This window comes from Centruroides sculpturatus, unplaced genomic scaffold (assembly GCF_000671375.1).
Source record: "Centruroides sculpturatus isolate CEXI.00-Female unplaced genomic scaffold, Cexi_2.0 scaffold220, whole genome shotgun sequence".
Taxonomy (NCBI): Eukaryota; Metazoa; Arthropoda; class Arachnida; order Scorpiones; family Buthidae; genus Centruroides; species Centruroides sculpturatus.
The window spans coordinates 713,058-731,848 of NW_019384540.1; the positions used below are offsets into that span (position 1 = coordinate 713,058).

Sequence of the window (18,791 nt, forward strand, 5' to 3'; positions counted from 1 at the left end):
GTCCTAGTTTTTGGACTACAATCTGTTAATTGCATAATCTCCGCTAGATCTCCCTGAACCTCACTCCAGATTTTGGAGCCTCCGTGGGATATTTCCAGCATTTGCGATAGAAGAAACTGCAATATTGTATGCAAAACTTCAAACCTTTTTCACTGCATGATAACTTTTGGGACACCCCATATTCATGTCCGTAATGAATCATTAAGGTATTAAGCTAGTATCCTTAGGACCAGATCCTGAAAATTTGAGGATCCAACTAACCTCTTTACAAACGCAGGATGACACTTAACATAGTTTTAACTATGCAACATTCGTTATGGCATTTTAAGAAAGTTTTTAACTGTCTGCCCGTGGGCACTAAGCAAGCCTCTTAGCCAGCCCATTATGGGTTTGAAGAAAAGCAAAAGTAATTGACTACAAGATTTCATGAGTTATTTTTACGATTATATCTTACTATTTTATTTTGTAGAATAAATTGCAGAACAAAAAAATAAGTTAACCCCGAGTGCAACCAGGTCTACTTTGAAGCGCTGATCCTACGTTGAATCGTAGGACGCATTTCTTGATAAAGCTGCTTTAATACAGCCGCAGAAGCATACCAATGACATGGATTGTTTCGTTTGAAACGGGGCATGGCATTGCTTGCTTAACCAGTTGTATTAAAACAACTAACGTAACGCGCACTTTCCGTTCGTTGCTAAATTCGGCGGTGCGGAAGCTTCAGGCATCCGAGTAATAATTTTACAACATCAAATGCTACAGCGGTGACGAAACAACATGGCGTCCGTACAGTTTGCAATAATCTCGCCATTCGACGAGTTATTTAATGTTAATAGGTGTAAATATACTCTCTTGCCAGTGTTCATTGAAGAAAGTTGATAACTTCCGTGCCTTTTGTCAAAAATTTCTGAAATTTTGCGGGGTGATTTGTTTATTAGTGAGATTGATTCTATTAAATTTTGATGGTTTAAAGTCAAGGGAATGGAGAGATAAAGGGGGAGGGGTCGTGTTTCGTATCTCGAGTAGGGTCGTACTTAATGATTTTACTCGTTATTAACATTTACAATTTTTTTTTTTTTTTATAAAACCCATCCCTACTTTCGAAATTTAGCTTTCTGCCATTTTATAATTAAAAACGTAAAAAGTTTTTAAATAAATATCGTAACAGATGGCGCCATACACGCAGTTTTAAACGTTGCCGGAAAAGTTAAGCAACTCGTTGCTGAATTTCGCATTTAAATGGACCCACATTACATTTCTGGATTCCTAGTCTCGATTAATGGAAAATGGCAAAGTTTTTCAATGCTGGTTAACTAAGGTATGGGAGGAATTAGCCTACAGGTTGGATGTGTGTCGCGTGTACAGTACACCCTGTAGCAAGAATTTCGCTTTTAGCCTCTTGTGGCGCTGCTGAATTTAGCAACGACCCGTTTATATACAGTGTGGATATGACGCCATTTTGCTACATGCTAGTCCTTAAATCGGACTCAAAACCAATCACAGACCCTATGTTTAAAGTTCATTTGGTGTAGAAATTTTATGAGTTAAGCCTATTATTCGCATTTAAAAATAATGTACAATAAACATTTTATTCATCGACGTAATAAATCGAATTAGTTCGTATTGGTTTTTATGAAAATGTTGCCGCCATTAGGCAACTTAAAATATTTATAATTTATAAAGTTATATAAATATTAATATTTTTATTATAATAATAATTATAATAATAATATACGCATTCATTCGTACATTTCTAAAAAGTAGATAATAAAAATAAAAATATGTTAATTTGGCTATGAAAAATAATATTTTGGTCATTTGGCAGTTGTAATTTAAAAATTTGAATTTGAATAATGGCGGAAGTGGAAGAGATGTGTTTAGAGGATGCTTTGATTAAAAATTTAGATTTCGAACATTGTTTAGAAGAAGAACGGCTGAAATCTTTCAAAAACTGGAGTTTTAAAAGTGGTTGCGCCTGCACAGCAGAAAAGGTAATGATGATGATAATTTAGTTTACGCGTGTGAATCAGATATACGGTAGGAGTTACTTTTAGGTATATGTGTGTATATAAATATATAGGTTTATTTATCTAAACGTAACTTTAAATTTTATCCATCTCTCAGCAACGTTATTCAATGTTTATAATGTGATGGATATGAAATTCTCAATATTGTCTGTTTATCTGTCTGTCCTTCCTAAATCTCGAGAATGCAGTAGGATAGATGAAAGATGAGACCAGATATGGTGTAAAGCAGGGGTGTCCAAACTGCGGGCCGCATGTGACCCAAGGCAAGTTCGAATGCAGCCCAATAAACATGTACACAAAACCGACAACTTTTTTATTATTTATTTGTTTATTTATTTCAACGGTATAAACTCAAAAAAGAAGTTTTGCAAAGCCGTAAACCTTTATACATATTTTATTTTTGAGTGGAAAAGAAATATTTTAAAAATAGAAATGTGTGATTGAGGAAGGTATACTAAATGAAGATGGAGTTGGCTCTCAAAGGAGTATAGACCCAAATGAGGGGAAAGGAGAGAAAGACCTAAAGATAAAAAGTAATGAGAAAGGTTAAATAGACCTTCTGTTGTGCAAATATGGACCCTTAATTTTCCAACCTTCCTCACTTCTTTATCTTTTGTCCTTTCTCTCCTTTCTCCTCATTTGGGTCTATAATCCTTTGAGTCTCAACTCCGGCTTTATTTAGTATTTCTTTCAGCGTTGCAAGATTTGGCTATTTTGCACCAAATTTGGCTACCTTTTATTAGTTTGATGTAAAAAATATCAGTTGGCACATTGGTTACTTTTTGGGCTACATATTATTTATAAATATATTAGTTGAATAAAAATGCACTTTAAAATGGTGTTTCGTTGTTTTTATTAATTAGAGACCCAAATAAAACAAATATTTGTGTTTTTCAAATAAATTTTTTTTGTCTCCTTTATAATAAATGAATTTATCTATTTCTAAATAAAAATTGAAAGTGTCTGTAGAAATAATTTTTAAAAATATTCTTTTTTGTGGTAAACTTTTAATACTTATTACTATAATCTAGACATGTTAATCCTTAAATATACTTATATATTTAAGGATTGGGCCAAAATATACTTGTGGCCCAAAACTCAATGACTTCTTCCAATGTGGCCCAGAGAAACAAAATGGTTGGACACCCCTGGTGTAAAGGGACAAGACACAGCTAATTTGAGGGGGTTCCCGCCCCCTTCAGGCAACACTTGATTCTTGCCTGCCAATTATCATTACTATTCTACATGAGAGATGCATCAAACCAACTCTGAATATTTTGTAAATATTACTAGTTAATAACATTTTGATGCCTTTTTGAGCTATTTTTTAAGGGATTTGGAAGTTGGAGGAGGAAGAGGAAAAAGTTAAATGTTACATTATATGGCAGAACTACTAATAAAATTTATTATACAGTAGCATTTTTAGTAGGATCAGAGGTACAAACTTTAAAAGTGCCAAAGGTATTAGTGGGATAGTTGTATTAACCTTAGTAACTTTACTGTTCTTCATATACATCTTTATACAAATAAAGATCTCTGTTGAAGTTTCAAGATCAAAAAAGAACTTGATTTTAAATTCAGTATCACATATTGTTCAGAAACACATATCGTTCAGACATTAGAATCATAATGTCTGAACAGGCCATGCAGAAATGGTGTTGAGAGTTCTCAAATGGGTGAACAAGTTTGTGCAATGAACAGCAAGCCAGCATTCTGTCTTATGAGAAAGAAAATGCTGAATATATGAATTGTTTGATTGAAGAAAACAAAAGGATCAAAGTGCAGGAGGTGGCCAAACAGTTGGGAATCTCCTTTGGCACATTTCACATCATCATTCATAGGACATTAGGGTACAGAAAAGTGGCTAAAAGGTGGGTGTCTTGCCAGCTCACAGCTCTGAATTGTTATGATCAGATAGGATTGTGTTTGGAACACCTCATTTGTTATCAGAAAGATGGAAATGCTGGACTGGATAGTGATAAGAGACAAGACCTGGGCCCACCACTTCAACTCTAAATCAGAAGTTGCATCTATAGAGTCTCCACACTATAGTTTCTCTAGGAGGTGCACAAGTTTCTCTGAAAGGGTTTAAAGTAACAAATTCTGCAGGAAATATCTTCTTGACTGTTTTCTGGGATTCCAAGGGAGTTCTCCTTGTGGAATATCTGTGCAACCTTTCACAAGATGAAATCAACCATTAAGTAAAAGTGTCCAAATCTCTTGAGTGAAAGTGTTATCAGTGTGCAGGTGTGTCAGCACACTGCCAAGGACATAAAATATCTTCAGCAATTGTGTTGGGAGCAATTGCAGCATTGGCCTTATATCCCCAACCTGGTGCAAAGTGATTTTCATTTGTTTCCTATAGTGAAGAAGAAACTGCAAGGGAGAGCTTTCAGAACGAGTGATGTCGAGAGTGAGGTGCAGTGAATTTTGCAAGCTCTTGATACAATCTTCTTCACAAAAAAATTTTAGGTGCCAGTACACCAGTGGAACAAATGTTTGGATAGAGGTGACGATTATGTTGAAAAGTAGAGGATAAATGGGATTATCATTTTCTGTATCTCATATTCTAGCAAATAACTTCTTGTTATTGTACCAGACCATCAAAAGTTATTTATTGATCCCCCACATAAATACCATTAAACAGTTTTAAGTATGGTTATTATAACAAGTTTAACTACTTATGGTACATTTGTATCTTAATATTTATGACTTGATTATTCATTCAAAGTTCTTATACTCATTTTTTATTTATTTTTTGTCAAAGATAATGCAGGATCTTTATTATAAATTTCTATGTTGCATTTAAGTAAGGAAACTTTTAATTAAATATATTTTTAAATGGAGTGTGATTAAATAAAATAGTGTGTGAATTATATTTTCATCAATTAAAATTTGTAAATGTAGATCGACAAAACCTGTTTTTTGGGAGTTTAACGGCATGCTTATAATGAGTAAAACCTTATATCATTGCATCTATACAGGATGTTCCAAAACTCTGGATTCATGTGATGTAAGGTCTCTATGAATGATGTTGGGCCAAGATAAACAATTGGAGTTGGTTACAATGCATGCCAAACACAACGGTGGCCATAAAGTTAACCTTGAAGAGAATTTTTGAGGTTATTCGAAAAATATCTTTAAAACTGTACAACCCATACGAAAATTAGTAAGAATCTGCTTTTGTTTGATATGTAAATGTGAAAATACCAGTAAAACAAATGAATTACCTCAAAAATGTCCTTTGAAATCGACTTTATGGTCACATTTGGATTCGGCACACATGATAACATATACTCCCATAGATTATCTTGGCCTGCCATTATCTGTAGAAACCTTATATTACATGTATCTTGACTTCTGGGAACACTGCAAATTTGCATTATAACTCTATAAATCTGTAGGCTATAAGGACTATCATAAATTTTGATGTTTCCCAAAAGGAAATTGGAATATTTAGACTAATGGCAGGAGAATGAAATTTTCTAAATATAGTCTTAAATATTGTTTTATTTTCATTATTTTTCCAGATTTATAACTAAATATTTAACAAATTCCTTTAGTAAATATTAGGAAAAAATTATTTTTCTCTAACTTTATTCCTGTAATCTTTTTACAACAGATGGCAGAAGCTGGATTTTATCACTGTCCGACCGATGATGAACCGGATCTAGTGCGCTGTTATGTTTGCTTTAAAGAATTAGATGGTTGGGAGGCCAATGATGATCCTTGGTGAGTTTAATTTTAAATTTAACAAATTAAAAGAGTAATTTTTTTATTGTTAGGAAAATACTCATAAGACATTCACTGGTAATGAATATGTCTTAACAGTACAAAATCGTATTAGAGCCTACTCTTTTGTGAATTGTAAAGAATCGATAATTTTTTTTTATCAAGACAACACATTTAATATACTCTTAAATACATAAGTATGTATAGTTCTATATTTATTTTTTCTCAATCATTATTTCCCTTCTTCCTCCAGTTTCCCCTTTCTGGGATGTCGAAATTAGACCTTTCGACCCTTCAATTTTCTTGCGTCACTTTAAACTTTCAAATACGTCACAGACGACAGATAAGGTTCTCCCCTTGCAATTGGGGATTATTCATTTCCATCTTCGTTATGATCTACAAATAACTAGATAATTAACAAGAACCTAAACTTGTTACACAATAGAGGGTAAAAAAAAAGGTCACCAACAAGGGGAGTCCGAACCCGAACAAACAAATTTGGCAACCTGACAAATCCGAGTTTTCATTCTGAAATGCTTTAACATTTTTTAACACATGTCAAGCTAGGAATAATACAGATACTAGTCAAAGCAAAATGATGTTTGCATTATTAGTACAAGATAAACTGTGTGAGAAGATGATTGGTCAAATAGTTGCTGAAAGGGAAGGAACTGACAGTTTGTAAGCCAAGGTGAACCTAGCTTTAATGCATTAATATGTTTCTAGTGATAGTTGTGTTTTTATGTTTTTAAGTTATATACATATGCAGTAATTTACTATTCCTTAAGATGTAATCAAAAAGAATTAAAACACTTAAAATTATTTGGAAACAGTTAAAATTTTATAAACTCTTAGATATAATAAATACATCTAACCCAATAATTACTACAAATATTAAACAAACAGCCAGATTCTTTTATCAAGCTATTAAAGCTAAATAATTACTGAGCAGTTTGGGTTCAAGACTGCTTCAATCCAATCTTTTCTTCCAGAATATTCTAAAATTAATTAATTTCTAATCATTGTATTTAATTGATGGCTGAATGCTTAAGTTGGCATCCTATCACTGGGAAACCTGGAAATCAAATCTGGATGCATCAAAAAATCCCAGGAGTTTTTTGGGTGTGGTCTGTCCAGATATGTCGGGCCCAGTCCCTCACCACCCCTTATCCCATTTTGGTCCTGGCCAAACCAATAATGAGCCTTCTAAAGGAGGCTTTCTTAGCCTCCATGGGACAAAGAGTTTAAAAAAAAATGATGAAAACTCGAGTCTGCCATCTGCCAAACTGCTTAATACAGTCGACCCCCCTATAAGATAGAGATACGTTCCATTCTCTAGGAATCCGAAATCTTACGAATCCTTCCAATCACAACCCGACACGTGTCAAGTTTACGGACTACGGCTGTTTGAAAGATTTTCTTCCATAAAATTAATCGATTCTAGACTAATCCGACTCAACATTTCCAAAATACGTATATATTTTTTGGGAATAATCCGTATAAACTACGCTATAAACAAAAAATTGTAGGATTACTTACCGAGTGTCACCATTCGACATTGCCATTGCTCAACATTGTTTTCGTCGCGGAACAGCTCNATAAAATGGACATCTTGTTTTTAATAAACAAACTAAAGTCTTAAATATAAGCATAGAACTATAAAGACAACCTTCATAAATAAACCTCCTGTACTTTTAAAGAGTCTGCACCAGATTTTCAAATTGTGCTAAACAATGTTAGAGAGAATTTACAATTACCACAGGCAACCCTGTTAGACATCTTGTTGTGCATTCTATCTACAGTTTTTTTTACAATGTTCCATAATAATTTTTCCCTAACATTTTTTAACACATCAGATATTATGTGTAAATCAAGTATTTATATATATGCTGTACAATATCTCATTAACAAAAGATGTCACATTTTATATGCAAAAATAATCAGGATAACTTGACATTTTAATTAAATTATATCTTATGAAAAAAATATTTATCACAACATGCTATTTGTGATGAATATTCTTTTCATATATAGTCCATATCAAATACAACAAGCTATGTCATTGACTTGCTTATCTAGCTGTATTAAAGCCACTTTACCAGGCAATGTGCCCAATAATAATTTTAAAAATTATCAATTACAGTACAGTCCCAGAAATTTGACTCAACAATGAAACATTCCATAAAACTCATTATGTCTTCACAACAAAAAGAAAAAAAAAAAAAAAACACACACACATAAGTTAGAGGTAAAAATTCGATTAACAGTAGGATCAAATAAGTTATCATTCTTCACTGGCAATACTCAACAATGGCATTGATTCCTGGTGTTAACAAAAAATATAACCCCTTTCCCAGAGTGCACTGCCACGATGCAAATGTCATTAACTCAAATATAGCCACTGAAGAGCCAATAGTTTTTTAATTAAAATTTAAGTACAAGTATTAATAGTCAATATTGGTATGTAGGTATATAAATTTGAACATATAATATCTTCATGAAAATTCAGCTATTTAGACTAACATCATCACTACCTATAAAACTTATCTTCTCAGTCAACATTAAGTGGAGTTTGTGGAACTCTACTGTACTACTATTTTATTTCATTTATTCTATAAATCTGCAAGGTTTGATATACCCTGATTTATGTTATCTATTTGACACATTCTCTGATACACAATATTATCAATATTTAACTATTTTGTTTATAAATTATTATTATTACTTGAAACATAAAACATTAAACAGCATTAAGTTTATTATGTACACAAATGAAAGTTGTATACATTATATAAATTTTGTTTTCTTTCTAAATTTTTAAAAAATTTGCTTACCTTTGTCATAAGTGATGTACTAAAGCCTCCTTCATAATTATTACTAGAAGGAACTGTTTCTATTACTCCAGGGACAGGGTTATATACTTCACTAGACCAACATCTACCAGAACTAGAATTAATTATTTGTGCTAAAAGCTTTGCTTCCAATCCAAGCCTAAAATATAATTATATATAAATTAAAATGGAATATTTTTATTTATTTAAAAAAAATTTTTTTTTTTAATTTTAAAATATTGATTAGATGAATTCAAAACGTTATATTTGAAAGAAGTTTAATATAATACACTTTGAAAAATGAAAGATGGTAATATATAAGAATCATAGATGAAAATTCTTTTGCTTGTTAAATTCTGATATCATTAACTGCTTAATTTTTATATAAAAGAAAATACAATCACTGATAGTGACATTAACACATTATATGTAAAGTAAATATACTAATTGTAGAAACAAAATATTGACTTTAAATTATGTATAAAACATTAACTTCTACAGAGCAAGAATCTTATTTCTCTATTCTGCATTAAAAATAAATTCATTTATAGTAAAGGGAGAAATACTTTTAATTATTTTCATTAAAAAGCAGCACATCTCTGAACCTTAAAAAATTCCAGGATATTTTAATGCAAACAAACATTTTTGATCTGCACAGGAGATCTTCAGGTTAAAATGTTTTCAAATGGAATGCGGAAATAGAACGTTCTTAAGATTATTTGAAAAACTACTAATAAGAATCTTTTAAATTTTTAAAATAAGTTTTAAATTGACTGTTCCTCTAGGTATAAAGATTTCCACGCATATGATAATTGCCTTTCTTCCTTGAAATTAATGCAATGGTTTCTCTTTTCTGATTTAAATATCTCGAGAGCTTCCAGTGTCTTGATTTGGTCATTATGCTTAGATCGTCATATAATTGAAGCTTTGTCTAGATAGGCTTGAAAGTCGTTGTCTGTGGCTACCTGGCTATGGCAGTGTTATTGATATCATATTTGTGTTCCACAAGCCTTACTTTGAATGATCACATGGTGGTGCTGATGTACTCAAGATTGCATTCCAATCTATTGTCTCTCAATGGAATCTTATAAACTCCTGGTACCCTAAGCATGTCAGTGTCGTCCTTTCTGTTTCTGAGGATGTTATAGATAGATTAACATATAGATGTGTTCCCACTATCTAAACCCTCTAAAATCTTAATCTGGACCCTGGTTTGCAACCCCTATTACAGAAGATAATCAGGATGGTGACTGCAAACAATTGGTTAATTAAACAGATAACTTCTTTTATTGAAGATAAAAATAATAGTACTAAATTCATCTATTCAAGAATGTGGTAAAAATGTCTGCAAGAAACAGTCATGTAATCACTAAATGTGCCATGTCTGAAGATGAGCAACAGATGGAAGTGGAGTTATCAATTTTTAACTGCATTTGTTCAATAAAATCTTCTAAGAATAATTTCCTTTGTTATATTATTTTTATTTTCAAAATATATATTAAATATTGGAGGATATGAAATCATATTACACGTGCAGTGTAATAGCCATAACATGCCCTCTCATGAAACTCTAAAAGGCATGCCCACCAAAGGGTTAATTATTATATTACTTACAAATTTCTAATTCCTTCCTAATTTTAACAACAGTAAGAAAATTGATTATATGACTTAAAGCTGAAAGAAGCTTCAACTCATATAATAATAGTGATCTCAGGAGTCGAAGAAAATGTTATTGTCATACTCAATAAATATGGCAATATTGTGTTAACAAAGCTCTAGTAGTAGTAGAAACTTTTTTTGAAAAATTCAAAATATTTCTTATTTAACAATAACTTCATGAATTTCAGGCCCCATATTATTATCAATACTAACATGCTTATTTTATGAGATTAAAGTAAGTATTGATAGAAAAATTTTATTGTTAGATTTTAATGCTTCTTATAATCTTCAATCCATCAACATAGACACACATCAAAATAGCACTTAATCCAAAACCTGGATGTAAAAAGCTTTTTAAATACAGGGTGTTTTTTTAAAACTGACGGTACTCAGAGACATCTGTAGAGCAAGCTAACAGCCGGATTGTCACCAAATTTGAGATAGTGACTAAGGACGACATGGGAAAGAGATTCCGCGAAGAAAAAAAAATTTGCCGGTAGAAGTGGATTTGGCACTACTGTAGTGAAACAGCTAAGAATTTGCATAACATGCTGGTAACACTTCAAAATCCAAATTCACAATGACATGGTCAACAGCAGTGCCACCTAATTTGAACTTAAAAGACAAGGACAAAAGTCCGAAATGCATTCTGTTCGTCAGCAGAGTTCAACATGCATCTTTCATTATCTCAGCATGTGTTGCTTGTGAAACTTTATTATCTTAATCAATCGAGCGCTCTTTGTGAGTCTAGAACCCGTAACAACCTGTGCAGAGGTCCTCTATCAATTAATGCATTGAAAGACTTTGATAAAGAAATTTGAAGAGACAGGATCCTTAGCAGTTTGTCCTGGTAGAGGGCAGAAACCGGTGTCTGCACAGACAGTTAGTGATTTTGCGACTGACTCGTTGAAGGTTCTAACCCCCAGATCTAACCCCATGTGACTTTTTCCTGTGGGGTTACTTAAAGTCCAAGGTCTATCTTGGTGATGTCCCCAACTTGATGACCTTGAAGGACAACATTTCTCGAACTGTAATGAACATTCTTGAAGACATGTTATGTTCAGCCATAGAGAACAGTGTTCAGGATGCAATGTGTTGTCCAGCAGGACGGTGGTCACATTGAAGAAGGGAAAAGGTTATTTGCTGATTAATTAAACTTTCGTTATTGCACTGAAACCTCTGTCTGATTCATTTGTATGTTTGTTAATTGCAGCTGGGTTTTATGCAAATTCTTAGCTGTTTCGCTACAACAGCGAATTTAGGTGGTACTATTTTTTTCTTCACGGAATCTCTTTCCCATGTCGTCCTTAGTCACTATCCCAAATTTGGTGACAATCCGGCTGTTAGATTGCTCTACAGATGTCTCTAAGTACCATCAGTTTAAAAAAAAACACCATGTATTTGTAATATGGTTTTAAACATTTATTATCACATTTGTAATACAGATGTAATAACATGATTTTGAAATATCTATAAATAATCATAACTTTTAGAAAAATCCAAAGTATTCTTAAAGATAAAGTTTTATTCTTATTAAATTATTATATATATATAAAAATACATAAATCAAAAAGTTTTACACATTAATTATCAATGAAATTATTTTCACGACCATATTAAATAAATTATTAATTAGGATATCTCACACAATAATCAAATTCTTAATAGATGATAGAAATTTTCTGCTTTGTGAATAAATTTATAATTAGCTGCAGGAATTTAGTTAATAGAGAGGTTGAGGCACAAGTTCAAACATTAAACATGTACGGGTAGCAGAAGTACACGTTACATGTTTCAAGTCCAAGTAAAAATCGTTGAGGAACCCGTTCATAACATCACATGACTCAGTGAACATCGCGCATTGACTCACGGGAAATAAGTTGAAAAAAATGGCGGAAGCATTTTGCACGGAGGGTTACCAGGAAAGGTAAATAAACAAATTAAACTATTTAAAAGTATTTATATGATGTTTAATAACACTAAATAATAATTTTTTTTTTACTATAATTAGTGTTGTGTTTCCTCCGAGAAACATTAGGAAAGTTCAAATGCGTTTTTCTTGTTATCACGACATACTTCTGTTGAGAGAAGTAGTGGCTGTAAATCCCTATGTGTATGAAAATCCAAAAGGTGCTAGGAAAAGTATATCTGAAAATTTACGGACGTATAACACCGTCGACGGTAGAAGATGCCGGGAAAGAACAACTTTACTTCTACAGTATTATGACAAGGTACGTGAATGCCATCTTGCCTCCCAGATATACAGTCTGTTACAAAAGTATACCACAAATTTTGTGATTTTTCAAAATTTATTTAATTTTTTTATTAGAAAACAGTTTGATATGTTTTGAGACAATTACAAAAATATAATTTTCAAGCTCTTTATCTTTTAATGATAATATATTAAAAGTTATCACTTTATACTTGTTAGCAAAGTATAGGTACACTTTTTAAAATTACATAAAAGTTTTAAATATATTTTAAACACTTAATATTTGGTTTTACCCCCTTTGGCTACAATTACTTGAAAAATTCTGTTAGCATGGAGTTTGTTACTTTTTTAATTGTTCATTCTTAATTGATTTACAAATGATTTGATAAACAATGTCGAAAAATAACATAAAATGTGTTGTACGCGGAAATAGTATCTGTGCCAAAAAATTTTCTCTCTCTGATTCTACAGACAACAGATCCTGTGTACTACATACACACCTTCTAATATATCTTTTTTTTTCTCATTGAAAATGAAAAATTTATGTACAGATCCACTAAATCTAATACTCTAGATTTAAGATTGACACACATTATTACATTGTTCAGCTTGCCGTCAGCTTTTTTTTTTCTTCTTGATATCATCACAATATAACTGATATATCAATAACAATATAATGTAGTACACGGTTTAGATAAATTTTTGTTTTATAGACTGTTTTTATTTCTTTATTTATCATTTAAACAACAAACTAAATGAATATTAAAATATAGAAAAATAACGCAAATTCTTCACATGAATGAACAAATAGTTCAGATCTGTTCAACACTTCTTAAAGTCGTTTCGAGTTGTTTTATTTCGTCTTCGTATAAACGTTCGACCAATCTCAGGAATTTGTCGAATGAATATTTCATATCAATTNCGGCTGCCCGATGACGTTTGAGGTGTTTATAGGGAACTTTTACTATTTTTTACGGATACCGGTAGCAATTTTTTCGTAGTTTTATAGGGACCGTAATTATAGGGGGGTCGACTGTAATTAACTAGCTTTAATAGTTTGATAAAGGAATTCTGCTGTTTGTTTGTCATTTATACACTCTTACTTAAAGAAATTTAAAATTAATACCCTTCAGTTTTTTTTATAAATTGCTGCTTTCATTAATTCTTTTGAAAAAAAAATTTTATGTTTTATCCACCACATCATTCAAGCTTATTATGGATAGTTCTGCTCCATTCACATGTAACCCTTCCATGAATATACTAAGAAAGCTAACCAGGAGGGAGAAGGGCAGAGTTTATTATTGAGTACATTCATGTTGAGAATAAACTTTGCTTCTTTACTGTAATGCAGATAGCTTGTGATTGGGTCAGATAGCTTGTGATTGGGTTTGAGTCAGGATGCCATTCTCCATTCTTTATCCACATTAAGTGGCATGACTAAAATAGAGTATAAATTAATGGAAATATGGAATTTATGCTCAGATACATATTAATAAAAATTCTGAGTTTAAAGTTTGACTTTTCAAACTATATCTTATTTAAGTAAAACCTGGGACAGTTTTACTTAAATATGATACGAATAAAAACTTACATATTGGTGTGAGTGAGCTTATACTTTTTGTAATTTTGTAATTTGAAGTCCCATCATCAGTAAATTCAGCTTTGTCGGGTATACAATGATAATGACCAAGCAAACAAATATAAAAGAAAAATAAAGTTATGTAAAGTGTGTCCTAATGTTGATGAAAAGGACTGGAATTGACTATGAGTATTCAGCAGATAAGTATTGAGTGGCTAATCATTTCTTGGGAGAAAAGTAGAAAATATGATGGGTGGCTTTTGAATGAGCAATGTTCTAGAACCATTTATCCAGATTTTCAGATCCATACTGCTGATGATAGGCTTTGATCAATGCACAGTTTCAAAAACAATTGCCAACATGATAATCAAAAATTACTGAGAAGAGAAATATGTGGATAAACTTTCCAGCAACTGAGTGACTTGACAGAAGAAGCTAAAGCTATCCGGCAAGAGAAATATCACTTTTGATATGTAACTAGAGCACTTACTTTTATTGGATAAAATGCTGAAACACCCCAAGAAGGTTAGATGGATCAAGAAGACGTTAGTATGTTACCAGTTCCTATTTTAGAAAAATTTTATAATTTTTAATTGGAAAACTTTTGTGCTTTTTAAGGACTTTTTAGCATTTTTTGGCAGCTAATAGCCTAAAAAGGAAGGTCAGTCACCGGATAATAAATGGTTGTCCTATTTTGGGCAAACTTTGTCTTAAAATATTAAATTAAAAGAACCATCAGACGAAAAGAATTAGAGCCATAGATTACACACACATTTTGATCATGAAACCATCTGTTTAAGGTGATGAATATGTCAAATGAAAGGGGAATGCTGGTATCAATGATACTGAAGGGTGGATTAGTTGATGTTTGACGTAGGGATGAATAAACTCTGGACTTTTTATTTATACCAATCTGTGTGTATACTCAAAGCAAATGTTAGTGCTCAATGCATATTCTCCTGGTCTTGAACTCTGTTTTATTCATGCCCACCAGTGGCTAAGCAGATAAAACCACCAAACACTGGTAATGGTTGAGGGTTTGCATCTTGCCAATGGGTTGGGCATGTAGAATTTTCCACGTTTTTTCACATTTATAACACCTAAATAGGGGTCAGTTTCCTTTGGAAAGACTTCCCAAGAGGCATTCCCTTGGCAGATTGTTCACATGTTGCATTGTCGTATACAGATAAACAAACAGTTTTATTCATCTTATTCATACCACATGTTGGTATCCTCAGTGCATCTCTAATGTGATAAAAATTAAGGGTATGAGTTTCATAAGAGAAAAATCCAAATTCTAATTTATAATCATGTTTTATATTACAATAAGTAGTTCTTATCAGCTGTTAATACAGTTCTGTTTCTTAATTATTTATTTAAAATAAGGAGTAATTAATAATCTGTCTTTTGTAATTATTTATTATATAGTAAATGTTTATTTTAATAGGAAAGAACATGAATCACACTCGTCAAACTGTCTGTTTGTCAAAATTCATCAGAAAGAAGCCGAACTCACCATCGAAAATTTTTTAAAATTGGAATGTGAAAGGCATATTAATAAATTAGTGAGTACATGCTTTAAAAAACCTATTTTATATATAATATAATAATATAATTATTTTATGTTTTTCAGAAAAAGTTAGCAGAATTACGAATCAAAGAATTTAGAGAACAAGGTGAAAAGGCCAAAGAAAAGTTGAAGGAAATTTTGCTTGAACAATGTTTGGCTTAATTTGTTTTTTTTTTTTTTTTTATAACATCAATTCAGATATAAAACTTTTATATTAAATATTTTGTGTTGCATAGTAACTTTGAAATGATTAAAAAATTTTTTATTCATTGAAAATAATTTTCTGTTTGTTTCCATTTAAACATTTTTGACATCAATTGTTATTCATTAAATAACAATTGATTATTTAGAATTGTAAAGAGCATAATCGAAACTGCCCCAAGTCCCGTATTATGTATTCGGTTGGCATTAACAAATACCACAGCACGTTTTCAAATGAATAATCACTGAAAATTCATCAAGTGAATATCTCTAAAACTAAGAGTTATTAATATTTTCTAACATTTCTGAATACTTTGTGCTAAAGTTATTAAGTAATTGGGTACATTTACAGTTAAAATAGACTAAGAGGGCCTTCTTAGGAATCCTGTTATCGGGGCAGCAATTATGGCAAGGGATGGGGCCCCGACTTATCTACATGGATCCCTACTGAAAAATTTCTGGGATTTTTTTGACCCGTCTGGATTCGATCTTGAGTCCCCCAGAGTGGTAGGCTGCAACCTACCCGGTCATTCTGCTGTAACAAATAAAGTAACATCAAAATTACATTTCTGTTCTAATGATAGCTATGATAAGCTTTCTATTTCATAGATGGATCCCAAAAATATAGTTAGTTAGTTGTGTGTTGGAGTATTGAGACATTTGACTTTGAGTTTGATCTAATCATCTGACTTGTGGACAATCTGCATTAAGATGTCATTGCTACAAAATTTTAAAAAATTGTTTAAAAATGCTAATTCTTTATGTATTTTTTATTATTATTAATTTATTTTTAAAAATAAAAACTGCAGATCCTTAAAATAGCATTTCATATAAGTGCTTCAAAAATTGTTTTGTGTAAGAGCATGAAGCAATTTTTGAAGCACTGGCTTGTTGGGTGTGCCAATAACTCAAAAAAAGGTCGAGAACTATTACTGTAAAGGGGTGTCCAACATTTTTGTTTCTCTAGGCATAGGAAGAAGTCATGGAGTTTTGCAAGTATATATAATATACCTTGCGGCCCAATCCTTAAATATACTTGTATATTTAAGGATTAACATATGTAGATTATAGTAATAAGTATTAAAACTTTATCACAAAAAAGGATATTTTAAAAAATTACTTCTACAGATGCTTTCGATTTTTACTTCGATATAGATAAATTAATTTATTATGAAGGAGACAAACAAAAATTTATTTGAAAAACACAAATATTTGTTTTATTTGGGTCTCTGATTAATAAAAAACAATGAAACACCATTTTAAAGTGCATTTTTATTCAACTAGTATTCTAGTATAAATAATATGTAGCCCAAAAAGTAGCCAATGCACCAATGATATTTTTTATGCCAAACTAATAAAAAGGGTAGTTAAATCTTGTAACACTGGAAGGAATACTAAATAAAGCTGAAGTAAGTTGGGACTCAAAGGATTATAGACCCAAATGTGGGGAAAGGACAAAAGATAATGAAATGAAGAAGGTTGGAAAATTAAGGGTCAATATTTGCATAACAGAAGGTCTATTTTGTGATCATCTTTTCATTTTAGAAAAGATGAGCACAAAAAACAAACAAGATAATTCTTTGTGACAAAGCAGTCAACTAAGGTGTTTTACATTACATTCAAATATAACTGTGTGATAGAGAAGTGTCGAACAAAGTAAATGTTCAGTCCAAAATGAATCACCCTGTATATTTAAATGTGTTTTTAATGTAACTGTGTAATACAGAATGCAGAAAAACAGCTGTTTTTTTATTATTATGTGATTATTCTATAAACTACACAAATATCCTGTTCAGGTAGATTTTTTTTTACATAATGAATCCTAGAATACAGACCTGTGAAGAATTTAATTATAAAATGAGCAATTATTTATTGTGACATTGTCACAATACCAGGTTGTAATTTTTAATTTGTTTAACTTAAAATATATACTCTCTACCACAAATTATTAGTGTCTTGCCCTTGTACATCATACTTTTCCTGTTAGAATAGCCTGTCATCTAACTCCTTTCAGGTGGAAATTTGAATTGAAATAATGTGACTTTTGGTTTGTACTGGAAGTTTGTATATAGTTAATTGGGGCTCCTGCCCCTAAGCTTTCCATATCTGTTTCCAACTTTCGTCTATCTAACTCCATTCTCAAGATGAAGGAAGGACAGATGGACGACATTGGGAATTTATAGGACTACAATTTTTTCAAATTGCTGTTAAAATAATTTTATTTTACATAATTAGATTAAGTGAATAAATTATAAATTATTTAGAAATGCAAAATAAACTATATCTTATTTGAAATTGTTGATACAAATAATTTTTATATAGTAACAAAGCACTATTATGATGTCAGAACCATTTATAACTGAAACTAATACAAAGATCTTTGTATAATCATTGTTGTCATTACTATTGCTAAATGCAGAGTGTTTTTAAAGTTGCAGTTGGTATTGTAGGTTATACCAAACCAAAAAACCATGCACGTGCAATTAAACTGCCTATGTGTAGCTGTGTAATAGTGAAAAACAACAGGTATGTGTCGTTCTTGGCCACTACTGATGCACTGGTGAATAGTTTAATAAGCTTTTACCAAAACATCCTGTAACCTAACAAGACAGCAGAAGTAAATGGCACTATATTGGCATTTGCAGATTTACTTTGTCAAAATAACTTTGGGTTAATACCAAAAATATAAAATATCCAAAAAAATAATAATAATAATGTTAAGATGGTGTTAATAATATAACTGTGGAGGCAGTCATATTGCTTTGTCAGAGCTCACTGTATCCACAGCCCAATTGCATTGGCTGCTGCACCAATGAACTTTGTAAATAGAACACAGTTTAGTACGTCATAATTCACCAATGCATACTAGAATGTACTCTTTATCACACAAAATCAATCAAGCTGAAAAACACAACCACAACCTACAATACCTACTGTGGAGAAACTAAACCTGTATTATGCAGTTTTTTAATTATTAATT

At 31.5% G+C, this 18,791-nt stretch overlaps 1 protein-coding gene across 1 annotated transcript; it reads left to right on the forward strand.

Moving 5' to 3' along the window:
- Positions 1-1,785: 1,785 nt before the first annotated feature.
- On the forward strand, positions 1,786-15,797 carry LOC111623361 (baculoviral IAP repeat-containing protein 5-like). Its single transcript, XM_023365910.1, has 4 exons — positions 1,786-1,991; positions 5,650-5,759; positions 15,488-15,605; positions 15,674-15,797. The coding sequence occupies exons 1-4, from the start codon at positions 1,854-1,856 to the stop codon at positions 15,770-15,772; spliced, it is 465 nt and encodes a 154-aa protein (XP_023221678.1). The 5' UTR covers positions 1,786-1,853; the 3' UTR covers positions 15,773-15,797.
- Positions 15,798-18,791: the final 2,994 nt, after the last annotated feature.